Source organism: Moschus berezovskii, chromosome 4, assembly GCF_049115385.1.
Source record: "Moschus berezovskii isolate FMDL1 chromosome 4, NW_MosBer_1.0, whole genome shotgun sequence".
Classification (NCBI taxonomy): domain Eukaryota; kingdom Metazoa; phylum Chordata; class Mammalia; order Artiodactyla; family Moschidae; genus Moschus; species Moschus berezovskii.
This window is the reverse complement of record NC_142463.1, coordinates 69,809,838-69,829,307: the sequence shown is the minus strand read 5'-3', so window position 1 is coordinate 69,829,307 and position 19,470 is coordinate 69,809,838. Positions and strand designations below refer to the sequence as shown.

General features: G+C 34.8%; 1 protein-coding gene across 3 annotated transcripts in view; it reads left to right on the top strand.

Moving 5' to 3' along the window:
- Positions 1 to 19,470, top strand: part of HFM1 (helicase for meiosis 1) — a 126,790-nt gene that overhangs the window by 49,908 nt on the left and 57,412 nt on the right. For all 3 annotated transcript variants that reach the window (XM_088834872.1, XM_088834873.1, XM_055401417.2), the window contains exons 16-22: positions 278 to 372; positions 980 to 1,113; positions 1,931 to 1,978; positions 3,910 to 3,990; positions 11,933 to 12,024; positions 13,442 to 13,548; positions 13,642 to 13,689. In XM_088834872.1, the coding sequence (XP_088690998.1) occupies positions 278 to 372; positions 980 to 1,113; positions 1,931 to 1,978; positions 3,910 to 3,990; positions 11,933 to 12,024; positions 13,442 to 13,548; positions 13,642 to 13,689 (605 nt within the window). The remainder of the gene's footprint in view (positions 1 to 277; positions 373 to 979; positions 1,114 to 1,930; positions 1,979 to 3,909; positions 3,991 to 11,932; positions 12,025 to 13,441; positions 13,549 to 13,641; positions 13,690 to 19,470) is intronic.

Genomic DNA, 19,470 nt, shown 5'->3' with positions numbered 1-19,470 from the left:
TGCAGCCTTTAACCAGTTACCTAAGTTTGTTTTGGTTTTACTATTGCCAAAATTGTTATATTGAAACCGAAGTGGTATTTTTATGTCTATACTGTTGGGAGGATTTTAAGGTAAACTTTCAGTTAACATTCGATTCAGAAGCATTTTTAAGGTCTTTTTGACCTGTTGTTTAAGACAGGGAATTGTTGAATGTAAAATGAAAATCTTGAGTTATTGAAGAAAACAAGTATCAACATGTACTTTTCTTTATTAAATTTCTCTCTTTTTTTTCTTCCAGTTTGACACTACAGCTACTGCAGTTATTATGACTCGGTTAAGCACAAAAGAGAAGTATATTCAGATGCTAGCTTGCAGTGACACTATAGAAAGCAGGTAATATGTAAAATATTCCAAAATATAATGTTAATATATCCTGTATTTTTCCTTTTAATAGATTAGGGGTTTTCTAAGGTCATTTTCTTAGAATTTTTCAATAACCTAATTAGAAAGTTTATTTTTTAAAGAAATTAATAGTTAGAAAAAGTCAGTGTAATAGTTGTTTAGCATTGTTTATCAGCATGCAGTTGCATGTATTCTTGTTATAAAAGGCCAAATTTGTAATGAGAAGAATATAATTTTCACATCTTTAAAATTTGCATAATAATAGGAGACAGGTACCCTAAGACCTTTTAGTAAAGTATTTGATTATAATACTCTTGGGGAAAATAGGGTGTGATCTATTCCCCCCCCGCTTTTTTTAAATCAATATTGTCTTCTAGAGTCATGGAGTAGAAAGAAATCTGTAACTTTTGAAAAGTTAAACTGACATGAAGGTTTACTCATATTTTTGAAAATTAAGTTAACTTTCGTGAATTATTAAAGTAGCAATGTTATTCAGTTATATTCAACTGTATCATTAAATTATTCAAATATTCTAAACAATGAGTTTTATGACATTGAAATACATATTACTAATGAAAAGTTTTTTTTCCCCCATTAGTTTGCACAGACATCTTATTGAGCATTTAAATGCAGAGATAGTATTGCATACCATCACAAATGTGAATATTGCTTTGGAATGGATACGATCAACCTTGCTTTATATCAGAGCCTTGAAAAATCCATCTCATTATGGTTTGTTACTTTGATTTTGAAGAGTAGTAATTTTGTCAAGGCATTTGGGCCTATTTTTTACTAATAGGTCTTAGAATAGATTACAGAAGTTAATAGGTAGCAGAAGTAAAAGTAACAACTATAACAAATAACATTTAGAGGCAAGAGTAGACAAACATGAGAAATCTTTATCTGTTTTACTTCTAGTCTTTTAATAAGGCTTGAAATCAACACCGTTAAAAATAGACCTTTTAGAAAAAAATTGTCTCCAGTAAAAATTTTTAAAATGCTTAGAATTATTTAAAATAAGTTAAAGGACTTCCCTGGTAGCTAAAATCAAAAACAGTTTTTGAATTTTGTCTGAACTGGTGTTCAAACCAAAATATATGGTAATACTGTTGCTGTTGGAATTTTCATCTTCCTTCTAAAGCTAACACCTATGGTTATGTTGCTTCTAGAGGGTTCTTTCATGTGGTAAAGATTATAAAGTAAAAATACTTGGGATTGCAGAATATCAGATTAAAACCTGACTTGCTATAATACCATTCTAATTCCACAGGTTCAAAAGTTTCAGATCTGTAAGAGGAAAAAATACATATAGTATTCCTGGTCACTGTTAGACAGTAAAATTAACAAAAGAAAGCCAATTGATATTGAAAGGATTTCACAACAGTGGTTATTTTCTATAGATGTTTAAGCCTTTTTTTTAAGGTACTTTTTTCTTCTATTTAAGATTTAGTTAGACTACTCTTTTCTAGTTAACTAGGCTATCAAAGTAAGCCTCTAAGAATGAATAAATCTCTATTTTATTTTTAATAAATTTTCATAACTTATATAGGTTTTGCATCTGGATTGAACAAAGATGGAATTGAATCAAAATTACAAGGTTAGATGCATTTCCTTCTAAAAAATTATATAAATTTTAATGAAAAGGTCTAGTTATTGTGAAAATAGGAATAGTCCAGTAAAATATTTTTAAAAATTACTTTATTTGCAGAAAAAATATATGGATTTCTTTTTTCACAGGTAAATAAAGCTTTGCACATGTACATTTTTTTTCTGAATTAATCTATTAATTTTATCAGAATATCTTCCTTTATATGACATTAATTAATTTGTTTTTAAAAATGATCCTGGTCTTTGGAAATGTTGCCTATAGATATACAATTTTATTATTTATTTTCCTTTTCTAGTTTAATTTTAATTGAAAATATAAGCCTAGCTTGATTATGGGCTTCTTATCCCAGTCTGTGCTAATAAAGTATTCCTGTCAAACCTCAGTTTTAGTTTTCAGTTAATTTCATTATCTCATTTTTGAAATGAGTATTTTCATTCCTTCATTTTTGAACTCAGTATTTCATTACATATCTTTGAAAATGTCAGTAGATTGTTGCGCATTTATTAGGAGTAGAAATTGCTGCCTCTACATTGTACTGAGACTGTCTTCCAGTAAGAGGAAAAAAGTTAGATCCCTAAAAATATTTAGCCAATTTTAATTTATTCTCTACTTAGATATACACATATGGCAAATAAAAATTCAGAGATAAGGATGAAGGATGAAGTAGTAAAATTATCATTCTTAAAGAATAAATATATTGTTAAAAAATGCTGATAAGCAATAGCTTACATTAATAATGCTGCTGTTGAGAAACAGATCTGTAAAATAGTTGTATTATCATTTCTGTATTGACCAAATTTGAAATGGAGTTTTAAAAGTGTATTTTTTTAATCAAAATGATCAAATACACATGAAATGAGAAATACTTCATGAAATATTACCAAGAAATATCTTGGTATATTCTGGTAACTGTAATGATTTAACTTTTCTTAACCATTCTTAGCAGTTCATATTTGTCTTATTTTCAGTTATTATAGAGTGGCTAATTTTTCCCTATAACGAATAGCTGAATTTATTATGTAACTGGATAGAATGTTTTGGTTTCCTTGGAGGTCTGCCTTAAATTTCTTAGGAAGGATCCTTAGCATAGATTATGCTGTTTCCTAAATTTGGTTATATTTCTTGCTCTGTATTCTCCAGTAGCTTTACCAATGTGTGTGTTTGCTAAACACTTTAGTCGTGTCCGACTCTTTGTGACCCTATGGACTGTAGCCAGCTGGGCTCCTCTGTCCATGGGATTCTCCAGGCAAGAATACTGGAGTGGGTTGCCATGGCCTCCTCCAGGGGATCTTCCTGATCCAGGATCGAACCCACATCTCTTAGGTCCCCTGCGTTGGCAGGAGGGTTCATTACCACTAGGGCCACCTAGGAAGCAGCTTTACTGTCATACTTAGAGTAAAATGCAAACCTTCATCACAGAGTCCTGTTTGATATCCCCATGCCTGTTTCTCTGATTTCATCTCTTGTCACTTTCCCCTCCTTTTTTCCATTCTGTCCAAATTGTCTATCTTGCTGTTCCTTAACCGCATCAAGCTGTTCCCACTTCAGGTCCTTGTACTCTCTTTATGCTTGGAACACATCTCACATGTTTTACAGAGCCTAAACCTTCAATTTCATTCAGGTCTTTTTGAGGATTAAATGAGAGAATACAAATATATCATTTTAAGTTGTAAATGTTATCACTTGAGTGTTATTTTTATTATTTTTACTGTTGGAAAAAATTTTTCAGTGTATTAGGTGGCTCTTTTGTTTAAATGAGATTTTTTCATTTGTTTTGTTTTTACCACTTAAGTAGGGACTACAGTTCTTCCCAGAAAAATTACACAGTAACACAATTTCAGAATATTTAATAACAAATTATGATTTTTGTTGCTTCTTTATTTTACTAAAGTTAAAATGTGTTTTTTATAATTGAACAGAATTATGTTTGAAGAATCTGAATGATTTGTCATCTCTGGACCTGATAAAAATGGATGAAGATATTAATTTCAAACCAACTGGTAATTTTTTCATTGTTGTTGGTAAATTTAACAATTAAGACTAAATTTAAACATTTGTTCCACTAAAATTTAGATGATGGTAAAATTAAATTGTGGTTTCAGTTCTCAACAGGGTATTATCATTATTAGCATGATAAATTTATATGAGCCCTATTTATAAGATTATAGAGCTGCCTTTTTGACAGGCATTAAATTTCTGTTCACTAACTGTGGTGACTTTTAGCAGAGGATTGAAAAATTCAAATCTTTGGGTTGCTTCAATCCCATTGTAACTCTTGTAGCTAACCTTTTGCCAGTTCTTACTTATTCAAACAAGGTTTATGAAGATGGTTACTTGGGTGCCTCTCTTTCTCTCTCTGTCTCTGCCTCTCTCTTTTTGATTCTGTATAGGGTATAATAGAAGCAAGAAATAATGTTTTGTAGTTTTTAGCACACATGATTCGAAGTTTCTTGGGGAAAAATATTGACTTCATTATACTTTGCCTAATAAAAATTGGGAAGCATAAAAAAGTTTGAAAAAATCAATATATGACTAACATTTCATGTATCTTTCTATTTTTAAATGCATTTTTATGTACTTGAAACCATACCATAGCAATGTATGATTTTGTGTCATGTCTTTATTTGTATAAGGTTTTTAAAAACAATTTACCTCCCTAACTCTCAGCCCTAGGAGAAGGCAATGGCACCCCACTCCAGTACTCTTGCCTGGTAAATCCCATGGATGGAGGAGCCTGGTGGAGTCCATGAGGTCTCTAAGAGTCGGACACGACTGAGCGACTTCACTTTCACTTTTCACTTTCATGCATTGGAGAAGGAAATGGCAACCCACTCCAGTGTTCTTGCCTGGAGAATCCCAGGGACGGGGGAGCCTGGTGGGCTGCCATCTATGGGGTCGCACAGAGTCAGACACGACTGAAGCGACTTAGCAGCAGCAGCAGCAGCAACTCTCAGCCCTAGATTTATAACATTTTTTTCCTTCTCCCATGGTCCTCGTTCTGGTAAATCTAATTTGTTTGTGAGAATTACCTTCTTTGTATTCTAGGATGTCTCACTGAGGAGACATGAGAATCACTAATATAACTTCTTCCTTTTTTATTTTTAACCCTGTCATTTTATTTTTAAAAAATTTTTATTGGCATATAGTTGCTTTACAGTGATGTATTTCAGTTTCTACTGTACAGCAAAGTGAATCAGCTATACATATACATGTTAATATATTCCCTCTTTTTTGGATTTCTTTCCCATTTAGGTCACCACAGAGTATTGAGTAGAGTTCCCTGTGCTATACAATAGGAGGGAAAACTAATATAACTTCATCATCTATTCTTTATATATTTTAATTCTCAAGAATCTTATTCCCACTGTCATTCTCTCCCTGTGGAACTTCTCGAATCCATTGATACCATTTCTTCTGCCTTTAAACATACCTAATAAATGATATATATACTATTTGCTGTCTTTCTCCATCATCAGTTCAGTTCAGTTCAGTTCAGTTCAGTCGCTCAGTCGTGTCCGACTCTCCGCGACCCCATGAATCACAGCACGCCAGGCCTCCCTGTCCATCACCAACTCCCGGAGTTCTCCATCATCAGTGAATACTAATTAATTTTATCCTTTTTAACTTGCTTTTGATTCTCTTTTTTCTGCTTCTTTAATGAATTTCTTTTTTTGCCTTACTGTGGGCTTCTTAAACATGCAAATGTTGGACCTTTATTCTCAGTTTATGATAATTTCTTTGAAAACATAATTTACCTTCACAGCTTAAGCTATAGTCATTATGTAATTGTGGTTTTGATCTAGGTCTTTCACCTTTACTATAACATTTGACCATTAATTTTCTATTGGAAATCTTTTCTTACATATATGACATGAAATTTGACACTCGGAAGCATATAACCGTTAATTTGACCTAGAATACTGTACAATGATATGAACATAAAGTCTTTGTTTCAGATACCTGGATTTCAATTCTATTTCTGCCACTATGCTAGCTGGGACCTTAAACTCAATGAGCCATAGTAATAATATATATCTGCAAAATAAGAATATATAAGAATATATAATGTATATATTTACCTTATTAGGTTGTTATGATAATCAAATGGGATAATGAACATTTATAGGAAAAAAAATTCTGAAAACATGAGTTGTTGCTCTCTTTTGTCCAAGGTCAGGAAAATATCTCTACTTGTCCCTCCTTCTCAATAGCCTAACCAGTTTGTTAAGCCTAAAATTATAAAATGTTTGATATCTTTGGTTTCTCTTTGATTCCTCACTCATTGCATGACTAAGCAGGATGTGTCCAAAAGGACAATCCATTCTTGGAGCTGAAAATATTCCTTATCACATAGCAGGGTAATGTTTCCTAAGTGTGGTTGCGTTAACTACTTACTCTCAAAATCATCTGAGAGTGCTGTTAAAAATGAAACTAATGAGCCCTACTCCAGACTTAAAATCCTCAACTTCTAGGAGTAATACCTGGTAATTTAGATTTTAAGCTTGAACCCTGGATGCATTTTTTGCACATAAAATTGAGAACTACTGCCCTGGGAGTAGTATTTCAATAAATAGTATAGTGAAAATCTATTCAGACCTTTGTGTCATACTCACAGTTTATCTCAATGTGTATTCTGAGGGTGTGGGGAAGAGATTCCAAACTGAAACAGAGAATGCAGTTTTACTCTAAACTATCTTCTTTAGGAGATTCGTGGGGTTCAATGGCATATTAAATGTGCTAAGAAGAAAGGCAGTAAGAAAGAGCCAGAATTAGTTAGCCTAGGATTTTTACATTTTTATTTGCCCAGATAAATCTTTTAAATGGAATATCCATTAATATTGCAAAGAACACTAATGTTCTATCAATGTTCAGTGTATTAATTCAATATTAATGTTATCCAGAAACATCCTTACAAACACACCCAGCATATTTGACCAAGTATCTGGGCAGCCTATGGCCCAGTTAAGTTGACACATAACATTTAGCATCGGAGCAGCTTAATATAAAATATACTTTCTTGTTGAATGAAGCTGGATTCTCAAAAGAATCATTGTGCATGATGCCCTTTTACCTACTCCTCTGTGCTGATGTTGGTCATATATTCTGCTTTGAAAACATATTGTACAATTCCCAATCATTGGATATTTTGTCCTTTGTGTTTATTAACTCAGCATCCTCAACTCTTGTTACACCCTAAACCAGTAACTTACTTTAAACACACACAAAGTGTTATATATACATGAATGTACATATTTATTTATGAGGAATTTAACATGTATTTTTAACTGTGCTGAGCGACTTCACTTTCCCTTTTCACTTTCACACATTGGAGAAGGAAATGGCAACCCACTCCAGTGTTCTTGCCTGGAGAATCCCAGGGACGGGGGAGCCTGGTGGGCTTCCGTCTATGGGGTCACGCAGAGTTGGACACGACTGAAGTGACTTAGCAGCAGCAGCAGCAGCAATATTTTTATTAGGATTATTTAAGTTAGTCCTTTTGTTACAATGTTGTATGAATTTGTTGTTTGCCTCAATACTTTTTTTCCATAAGCATTGTTATTTTTAGTATGCAGTTTTATACGAGAATTTATAGGAATGCATATACTATATATTTATAGGATATAAAGGTTTACATAAAAATATAGGTATACTATGTATTTAAGGAAAAGAATTTTTATTAACTGGTTTGTAATAATTTCATTATCAATCAGTTTGTTGTATTTTCTAATTTCCACTATTTCTTCTTTGACCTTTGGATTATTTGGAAATCTAGTTTGTAATTTCTGTATGTGTGATGGTTTTCTAATTATTTTTCTTTTCTAGTTTCATTGTTACTGTTCTTGATATGTGATAGTTGCTTTGTATCAGATAATGTCCTCTGTATGCTTTCAGTCTTTTGAGATTTGTTGAGACTTTGTTTTATGGACCCGTATGTGGTCAGTTTTTATAAATATTTTGTGTGTGCTTATTCTTTTGGTTTTAAGTTTTCCTCCCAGATAAATGCCCTTCCTCTCTGTCTTCTCTGATTTCTTCCCCACAAACAGTCCTAAGGATTCATTGTCGCACAGGCTCATCCTATCTGTGTGGGCGGGAAAAGCTTCTGTTTGGAAGCCAGGCACAGAGAGGCTGGACACCCCCCTTCCCCCACTGCCCCCTCGGAGGAGCTGTGCGTCCTTGTTCTGCTGCTGTTCTGCCTTTCCTGATGAGCGGGGTTCGAGGCACACAGACATGGGGATATTTGTACTCTTGCTCCTGTGCCATTAGAGAGGCCGCTGCCCCAGCAGCCAGCCCCTCCTCCTCTCGGCTACACTCATGTTGCTCAGACTATATTTCAAATAAAAGAAAACCTTCTTACCAAAAAAAAAAAAAAAAATGATGATTAGTAAAAGATATTTCATGTATTTCGTTTTTCTGATTTGGTTGCCTTCAGCAGAGGGATTGGGTCATAATTACTTTGTTGTTGTTGTTCAGTTCCTCAGTCATGTCTGACTCTTCGTGCCTCCATGGACTGCAGCATGCCAGGCTTCCTGGCACCTACCGAACTGGGGAGTTCATCTTTCAGTGTCATATCTTTTTGCCTTTTCATACTGTTCATGGAGTTCTCGAGGCAAGAATGCTGAAGTGGTTTTGCCATCATAATTACTAAGCCTGTTATTAGTGTGGATGGATGCTGTTTACATATTATTTATAATTAATTCTTTTTTATGACTTCATGATCCTTTGTTTTACTATTATTTTCTTTTATCTCTTTGAGTATTTTTTTTGTATTAAATTTTAGTCTGTATGTTCCAGTAATTCTGCTTCTTGCTTTGCCTTTTTAATTTGTAATCATAATACTCAAGTACCTAGGTATTTTTATCTGTATGCTTGTGTTCTTGTCTGGGTTTTTAGCTCTTCTGCCTGCTAATGTATATGAAAGAAGGGCTCAAAAGACCAAGTCTTATTTTGTGCAAATTTAAGGATTAACAACCTAATGAAAATGGACAATAACTGCAAGAGGCACAGAAAGTCATTAAACTGGGATGCAAATCTTACCTCTATGAAGGAGAGAGAAGGAAGGAGGGAGGAATGGAATAAAAGATAAAAGGAAGGAGAATTTTGTCCTGCAATGCAGTCCTAAGACCATTCAGCAAAGTATATGCTGCTGCTGCTGCTGCTGCTAAGTCACTTCAGTCGTGTCCGACTCTGTGTGACCCCATAGACGGAAGCCCACCAGGCTCCCCTGTCCCTGGGATTCTCCAGGCAAGAACACTGGAGTGGGTTGCCATTTCCTTCTCCAATGTGTGAAAGTGAAAAGTGAAAGTGAAGTCGCTCAGTCATGTCTGACCCTTAGCGACCCCACGGACTGCAGCCTACCAGGCTCCTCCATCCATGGGATTTTCTAGGCAAGAGTACTGGAGTGGCTTGCCATTGCCTTCTCCAGCAAAGTATATGGGGAATCTTCAATTCAAAGTTGCCCATCCAAGGAGTCCCATTAAGGTCTACCTTAATGTTCGTGCCATGCTCAGTCATTTGTTTGGAGCATCTCATGAAAAGTGTGATCTTGGTGTGTACATAGTGATAGATTCAGAACACAGCAGCTGGGACCATCCGTCAGAGCACTTCTTGCAGTAAGAGATATGAGAGGTGCATTCTCATCACCTCTAATTCCCTTCCCTCACTCCAACTCTATGACTTTTACTTTGAAATACCCTATATTTGCTACTGTGAAAATACTTATATTTCAAAAGCTATATTGATAACGAGTTGTCTCTTTGTTTTCTCTCTTCACTTGCAAATCTTTTAAAATTCTTTCCGTTCTGTCTCCCTTGACTCATTTTCTTCATAGTTTCAGTTCTAGGTTATTTATATACCTTAGTTAGGTAACTTTTATTCTTACTAATCAGCCAGCAAATATAAGCCTTTTCTCAAAAACTTTCATTTTCTCCAGCAGGGAGATACCCTATAGTAATTTATAAACATCTAGGATAAGAAAGGGCTTCCCAGGTGACTCCAGTGGTGAAGAACCCGCCTGCCAATGCAGGAGACATAAGAGACATGTGTTCAATCCCTAGGTCAGAAAGATCCCCTGGAGGAGGGCATGGCAGCCCACTCCAGTACTCTTTGCCTGGAGAATCCCATGGACAGAGGAGCCTGGTGCGTTGCAGTTCGTAGGGTCACACAGAGTCAGACACGACTGAAGCAACTTGGCCCAACACAGCACAGGATAAGAGGAGCATGGCTCAGGTGGTAAAGAATCCATCTGCAATGCAGGAGACCTGGGTTAGATCCTTGGGTTGGGAAGATCCCCTGGAGAAGGGAATGGCTACCCACTCCAGTATTCTGGCCTGGAGAATTCCATGGACTGTATAGTCCATGGGGTCACAAAGAGTCGAACAAGACTGAACGACTTTCACTTTCAAATATAATATATACTAGTTCCTTTGGTAGTCATATTCCCACTGTCTCACATACAGCTCTTAGAATCTCACTTTTATGAACCACTCCATTACTCACGTTTTGGCTGAACTTGTTCACTAGACTCCTAACTGAGAAAGTGGCTATTCCTGAGTCTAAGTTCTGTCCTGTGTACCTTGTTCTTGATGACTCTAAGTGATGGAATGTCACATTATTCTTCAGCAAAACCTGTAGCACATAGGTAAATAATAGACCTTTCCTTGAGAAGCAGTATACCATTTTCCTCTTCTCAGCTGTTTTCTGTGTGTTCTCAAGACTTGAAATTCTTTGTGCTGTTTTTGACAACTTATAATTGAAGCCAGTAACCTTTTAAATGAATTCCATTTCATCAATTACTTATCCTCATTCTGCCCATCCTCCTACCCTCAGCCAACCTAATGTTTTATTTCCAGAACAATTTAGTTTCAAATTCCAATTTCATTAAAATAATGCTCAAGAATTTTAAGTGGTCCTCTGTTATTACAAATCAGAACCAAAATCTAAGCTCCTTTAATAGCATTTCAGGGATCTTTCAGAGTCTCTGTATTTTAATCACTCATCATGGTTTGATAATAAAAGTAGGCAACATTTATTTAATCTTAGACACTGTGTTAAGTACTATGTGTATATTATTGCATTTGTTTTTCTTCATGACAAACATATGAGATGCATGCTTCTATCGTTCCCCTATTACATTAAGAAACTAGTAACCTGCACATGCTTACCTAATAACTAGTAAGTGGTAGCTCAAGTATTTCAAGCAGGTCAATTTGACCTGAATTTGTAGTTGTATGTTTATCAAGCTATGTCTCTCTTTAGAGTTTTCTAAAGATAGTCTTTTTAACTTTACTCTTTTGATAAACAAGTCTTGTTCTTTCCCGAGGTCATAATGGCTGTATTTCTTTCTGCTAAGGCCTATAGTTTACTTTAAAATGCTACTCAAAGCCCATTTTCTCTAGAAGGTAGTCCCACACTGACCATTCTCTGAGGCTTAATCTCCTCAGTACATAAGTTGGTATATGTAAACATTATTATTAATTGGATTTTGTCCTCTATGCTAGCTATTTCATATGTGGCTATCTCCCCAGCTAAACTGTAGCTTCCAGAAACTGTTTTCTAGATTTTTTGGTGTCTTTTGTACCTGATGCTATTAAAGGCACAGTAGAGATACTCTTGCCTAGAAAATCCCATGGACGGAGGAGCCTGGTAGGCTGCAGTCCATGGGGTCGCTACGAGTCAGACATGACTGAGCGACTTCACTTTCCCTTTTCACTTTCACACATTGGAGAAGGAAATGGCAACCCACTCCAGTGTTCTTGCCTGGAGAATCCCAGGGACGGGGTAGCCTGATGGGCTGCCGTCTATGGGGTCACACAGAGTCGGACACGACTGAAGTGACTTAGCAGCAGCAGCAGCAGAGATGCTAAAGAAATGTGTGTTAGACTGATGAAAATGCAAGTTGTATCAGCTGATTTGGAATGTTTATTTTTCCTTCTCTCTCCACAGAGGCAGGAAGATTGATGGCTTGGTATTATATTACATTTGAGACCGTGAAGAAATTTTGTACAATCAGTGGAAAAGAAACTTTATCAGATCTGGTAAATTAATATTCACAAGAAAATAAGTATACAATGATATAGTATAAAATAATATCGGGGGAAACAACTGATTTGTATATCTCCTGTAATTTAAGAATACATGAGCAGAAAAGAAAGCATTTCCAATAGTGCATATGTTTTTCCTCTTTATTTGATATTACTCCTTAGAATATATTTCTAATAGCATCTTATATTAGGGCTAAGAAAATTTATATACATACCCAAAGAAAGGATAGCAACTACCTTTCAACTTACGTGATAATTCTGATTACCTTGGTAGTGGCTACCAAGTATAATATGTTGAGAAAGATTCCAAGATGGTGTGGCATGATATATTAGGAAAGTCTGCCGTGGAAAGATATGCCTCTTACTTGCAACTCTTCCCTAAATCCTTTGCATCAGGGTAACAATAACAGTAGAAAGAGAATAGCATTGCTGACAGGCCAGAAAAAAGAACTAATTTTGGAGAAAATGGGAAGTAAAAACAGGCTATCCTAAAATATTGCCAGTGGGGTACCTTTGTAGCTACAGCAGTGAATAGAAGCATAGTCATATTTTTGGCACCTGTAACTATATTGCTCCTTCCTTCCTTAACTGGGAATATGAACGTGAAACATGACTTTTATATTTATTCTCAAATTTAAACTATTTTTATTTAAAATATCTAAGTTGATTATTACAATAAGATTATTATATTGATACTAAACATTGTTCAAAAATTAATGAGTAGAAGGCTTGTATTTTCATGTAAATACTCTTCTAATTTACTTTTTATTGAAGTATAGTTGATCTACAGTGTTGTGTTGAATATTATTCTTAACTGAGAAGAAATCAAGAGTTAACATTAACCCATCTGATTTTGAGTTCTGTAAGTGTAAAACAGAATTAGAATTAGAAAAGGTGCTAGTTTCATTTTACAGGTGTGAGAACTCAAAGCAGAGTGCTTTGCTCAAAATCATCTGGGAGAATTAGGTAGGTTCTAGAATACAAATTTCTTTATACCAACAGCATTCTTTTTCATTAAAAAATTATCCTCAGTAAGTATAACAATTTGCAACCTATAGAAGCCTGAACAATAATATAACAGTAGTAATAGTGGTATTAATGAAATCTTCATTTATTGAGTGCTTATCATATGGTACATGCTAGGCTGAATATTTTAAATTTCATCTTGTTAATCTTTACAATCTTATTGGTATAGTCCCAGTGTGTAGCAGTGTCTGGCATATATAACAGGTGTTTGTAAATATTTGTCAGTGATTGAATGAATCCTTAAAGAAGCAAAATGTATAAGGCAAAATGTGCTAAATGTGATGTTCCAAAGCAACATTAAAAATAAATAAGTTCAGAAAAATAAATGAGAGAAAAGAGGTAAAGAATGGACATAACCAAATGAACAAATGCTGAAATTTTATAGGTCACAATGATAGCCAGCTGCAAGGAATTTCTAGATGTACAATTAAGAATAAATGAAAAGAAAGCATTAAATACTTTGAACAAAGATCCAAATAGGATAACTATCAGGTACAGAAATTAAATGTTTTAAATAATTTTTTAAAAGGTTTCATTCAGCTAAAATAAGTAATAATAATAAAAGTTTGCCTTATTTATTTCCAGATTTCCAATGGAAGGAAGAATTAAAACAAGAGAAATGAAAGTAAATTGGTAAAGAAAACTAATTGTTAAATGTCCTAAAATACTGATAACTTGTCCATGATTCATATTTATGAAGGTTTTTTATGTTTAAAACATTTTAAATTTGTTTTCCTTAATACAAATAAAGAACATTTACATAAGAATGAGGAGTCAGAATGCAGATGTAAAATTAATTTCTCCAAACTCTCAGTCTTTAAAAAGATCATTTGTGAATTTTTAAATCAACAAACATTGAGAGTGTGATCTGTTGAGGCATGGTAGACAATAGAAAGAAGATGTGCTTCTCATCCACAACAACTTTCAAGTTGGCTTGAATGAGAACCATGTGTATAAAAATAATGGACAGTATGAAAAAATGTCGTAAATGTCTATAGAGCAATAGTGATGTTCTAGGAAAGTCACTTTTCACTTTCATGCATTGGAGAAGGAAATGGCAACCCACTCCAGTGTTCTTGCCTGGAGAATCCCAGGGACGGGGGAGCCTGGTAGGAGGCCGTCTATTGGGTCACACAGAGTCGGACACGACTGAAGTGACTTAGCAGCAGCAGCAGCAGCAGGAAAGACATATTAAAAGAAATAACCTGAGTGAAAGAATGCATATGTGATAATGGGGTGACTGTTCTGCCAGCAATGGGAAGTCAGTATGCTGCAGCTGCTTCTAAGTCACTTCAGTCGTGTCCGACTCTGTGTGACCCCATAGACGGAAGCCCACCAGGCTCCCCCGTCCCTGGGATTCTCCAGGGAAGAACACTGGAGTGGGTTGCCATTTCCTTCTCCAATGTGTGAACGTGAAGTTGCTCAGTCGTGTCCGACCCTTAGCGACCCCACGGACTGCAGCCTACTAGGCCGCTCCATCCATGGGATTTTCTAGGCAAGAGTACTGGAGTAGCTTGCCATTGCCTTCTCCGGGGAAGTCTGTATCAGTTCAGTTCAGTCGCTCAGTTGTGTCCGACTCTCCGCGGCCCCACGAATCACAGCATGCCAGGCCTCCCTGTCCATCATCAACTCCCAGAGTTCACTCAAACTCATAGAGGAGAGTAATTCGAAGAGTAAACTAAAATTACATTGTAGTTTATAATGACTTTACTCAGGTTGCAATCACACAGGCAATGATACTTTTTCTGCTATGCCAAGTGCTTGGTTTTCTGAGTAGTTATATCTTAGTGTTAAATAACTTGATTTAGATCAGGTGACTTCAAGTAAAAATGATTTTTTTCATGGGGCTCAATAAAACCAGTTGGCCAAAGAATTTCCTTTTGTCTCCTTAGCTAAAGGAGGTCACTCTTTCCCTAGGATACTTCCTAAATTCTTATTAAACTTTATCTCCCAAATACCTTGACATCTCAGAAACAGACTTCTCACTGTTGTATACTACTCATCAGGCAGATCTACAGCTTGGAGGGCAGAAGTTAGTGTTCTGTTTCTTAGCCATATTTCTCTAGAAATTTAAATGTCCGTAGAGATCATACAGAACTTAGAAATCATGTACCCCAATCCTCTCATTTTACAAATGAAGTAAGTGATGCCTAGGTAAGTTGTGACTTGCTTGAGGTTATGGTGCTATACTGAGGGCAGCTGGAGAATTAGAATCTAGGTCTCTTAAAGTCTCACAATGGATTTCTCAATATACCCTGTTGCATTAACTGAGTCAAATTAAATCAAGGTATTTGCACAAGCATCTTGTTGGGAACACTATATTACAATTTTAATGCTTTCACTTACCTTGCCTTAGATTGGATCATGCATTCTTTTAATTAGGACTGTCAGATTCTTAAAATTCATGACTTTATAATTATTTCTATATGTATCATAGGACTTCCTAGGTGGTGCAAATGGTAAAGAACCCACCTGCCAATGTAGGAGATGTAAGAGATCGGGTTCAGTCCCTGAGGGTCAAGAAGATCCCCTGAAGGAGGGCATGGCAGCCCACTTCAGTATTCTTGGCTGGAGAGTCCCATGAACAAAGGAGCCTGGAGGGCTACAGTCCTTAGGGTTGCAAAGAGTTGACACAGCTGAAGCAATTTGATACACATGCACACATATATATCATAAATTAGCTTCCTTTTGTAATTTTCCACTTAATGTCACTACTTGATATGACCAGGAAGAGTGACTGTATGGGGGGCATTTTCTTAATCTAAAATGTACAGTCTTTTGGTGGGTAATGAAGGCTAATATCTACCACTTTCTAGTCTCTTATATTCTTATTACTTTGCTGAATTTCAGATTGGTTCTTTTATAGGCCGGTGTTAATCCTCTTAATTTTAAGGTTTTATCCTTCAACTTTCTGCCCTTTATTGCTGTTTTTTAATTTTTCATAATTCTGAGGTCTGTCCTCTTCAGCATTAGCTCTGTTTCCTTTAATTGGTATTTTCCAATGAACTTATAGAATATATTTCCAAATAAGTGATTTCTTTTCATATTTGTTTCTTCTTACATAAATTACCTGTATAATAAGTAATGCATGGATTCATTTTTAAAAATTCAAAATTAAAATTTATAAAGCAAAAAATCAGGTCTCCCTTTGACCCCCAGAAGTAACTATTATCAGTAGTTTTCTGTGGGTCATTCATATTTCCTATTTATTTAGCACATATATATTTAATATGTGCTAATAGACATATTGTGTCTGTATATAAAAAGGTCTACTGCAATTATTGCTCTTGTGATATGAAGATTCTATATCAGTACCTACACATGTTAACCTCATTTATTTTAATACCAATGTGTATTTTAACAGCAATGTATTCTATAGTATGAACATACTGTAATTTTTAACCATTCCTTTATTGATGAAGAGTTAGATGGCTTATACATTTTTTGGTATTAAAAATAAGGCTGAAATGAACTTCCATATATTTATGCCATATTTTTCAAGAATTTCCAGGTAAAAGGGTATACATGAGAAGATTTAATATATAATGCAAATTGCATTCAAAAAGCTTCTCTTATTTACAGTTGCCATCCACAGTGTAAAAAGAATGATTTCCATGCATCATCCCAATACTTGTTTTGTATCTTTGAAGTTTTCTCAATCTCTAATGAGTGAAAAATTATATTAAAAATTTTTCAAATCTGTATTCCTGTCTTTCTGCCTTGCTATCCCACACATGACTTCTATTTCAAGGTCACCTCATTGTCCATAATGACTGCTAGAGCTTCAGCCATTATTACCCTTGAATATCCTTCCTCTTTTCAATAGGTTTCTTGGAAATCTAAGATAACACTTTCACACCGAGTACATGGCTACAGCCAAGTGCAAAGGAGACAGAGAAATGTCTTGTTAGTGTGCCTTTATTAAAATTAGGATTCTGCTATTAAGATGGAAATAGAAAATGAATGTTACGTAGATAAAGTAGTCTGCCACATATCCTAAGATTATAGGACTTTTCCTATCATCTCTTCTAATACTTTAAACTCATTTGATTTTTATCTGAAGGCTTCTCATAGGTTTGGAGTTAATTTTTATGTGTGATATGAATTAAGAATTTAATTATATTTCATCCCTGAAAGACAGTCAGGAGTGTTTAATAAATATGTTGTCTTTCTCTCTTTGCCTATTGATTTGGAATGCCATCTTCACATAAACTAAATTCCTAAGGGTCTGATTCTGGACACTTACTGGTCTGTTTATTTTGTTGCTATGACAATACCACATTTACGTACTACCATTTTATTGCAGGTTTTGTTATCTGGTCCCTTCTTAATGTTCTTTAAAAAACATTTTGAATATTCCTGCATTTTATCCTCCTTATGAACTTTAGAATTAGTTTGTCAAGATCTAGGAAAAGGCCTTTCAAAATTGGTTTTATAGATTAGTTTGTGGAAGAATTCTTTCTCAGTACTGAAATCTAAAAGTATGATATCTCTTCATCTACTCAGATCTTTCTGTGATATTTTATAACTCATTTAGGTTTTATATTTCTTCTTTAATTTTTTTAATTGGAGGCTCATCACTTTACAATATTGTAGTGATTTTTGCCATACATTGACATGAATCAGCCATGGGTGTACATGTATTCCCCATCCTGAACCTCTCTCCCACCTCCCTCCCCATCTCATCCCTCAGGGTCATCCAAGTGCACCAGCCCTGAGCACCCTGTCTCATGCATCGAACCTAGACTGGCAGTCTCTTTCACATATGATAATATACATGTTTCAATGCCATTCTCTCAAATCATCCCACCCTCACCTTCTCCCACAGAGTCCAAAAGTCCGTTCCTTACATCTGTGTCTCTTTTGTTGTCTCACATATAGGGTCATCGTTACCATCTTTCTAAATTCCATATATATGCGTTAATATACTATATTGGTGTTTTTCTTTCTGACTTACTTCACTCTATATAAGAGGCTTCAGTTTTATCCACCTCATTAGAACTAGGTTTTATATTTCTTGATAGGTTTATTTCTTGGTATCTTATAGAGTTTGATATTGTGAGTCCTTTACATTCCTTTTTATAGTCAGTCAAGAACAATTTTGATTTACCTGGTTCTTACTGAACTCCCTTAACAATATGAGTTGTCCTTTAGACGGTTTGCTGGGATTACCTAGAGAGACAACCATATTATCTATAAATAGTGATGGTTTTATCTCTTGATTTCTAATAGTTTATAACTCTATTTTTCTTATCTTGTTGTAGATAGAACTTTTAGTATATGTTCTCTAGTTTCAGAGAGAGAAAATATCTTTGTCTCATTACTGTTTCATTTGTCAAGTTTCTAGTGTTTTACCACCAGAGAATTTCTCATACTTTTTGGATTTGATTCTGGAATCCATCAACCTCTCTCTCACTTATTTGTAAAAATAGTCTTGAGTTCAAAGAGGAGAGCCAGCAAACCGTCATGGCTCACCATTGTCACTGAATCTAAAAGTTGGATTTCTCAGCAATTTATTTCATATCTTTTGTTCTTTTACTAATTTTCTTGAATAAATTATTGTTAATTTATATGTTCCTGAGCTATTCATTTTACCCAGCTTGTCAGTTTTTATGACATAAAGTATTTTGTTCTCTCATAAGGTAAAATTTCCTCTAAATATATGTCTTTTCTAATTTCTAATATTATTTGTATCATCCCCTTTTTCTTAATCAGATTTGCTTGAGATTTCTAAAGTTTGATCTTTTCAAGCCATTTATTTTTTACTTATTGACCATATTTAATATTCTATTAATTTTACATTTTTTATCTTTACTCTAATTTTCTATTTCATTAATTTCTCATTTTGTCTTTATTTTTTTCCCCATCTACTTTTTTTTGTAATCTTTTCAATTGTATTTTTCTCCATTTATTTTGTTTTTCTTTAAATTTTCTATAAAATATTTCAGACAAATTTTCCAGTGAGTACCACTTTGAGTGGTAAATCTAATGCTGTTCTATAGGTTTTCTAAATCTATTGCTGTTCTTTCTAATTAGTTTATAATTTCTTTAGTTTTGGTTTCCTCTTTAAGAATTATTTTAAATTGTTTAAAATTTTTAAAGTAGTAATTTTTAAAAATAGTCATTCTTTTGTTGTTAATGTCTAATTTTTGTTGTTGTTCAGTCGCTCAGTCATGTCCGACTCTGCAACCCCATGACTGCAGTATGCCAGACTTCCCTGTCCTTCACTATCTCCCAGAGTTTGCTTAAATTCATGTCCATTGAGTTGGTGATGCCATCCAACCATCTCATCCTCTGTCACCCCCTTCTCCTCCTACCTTCCATCTTTCCTAGCATCAGAGTCTTTTTAAATGAGTCAGCTCTTCGCATCAGGTGGCCAAAGTATTGGGAGTTTCAGCCTCAGCATCAGTCCTT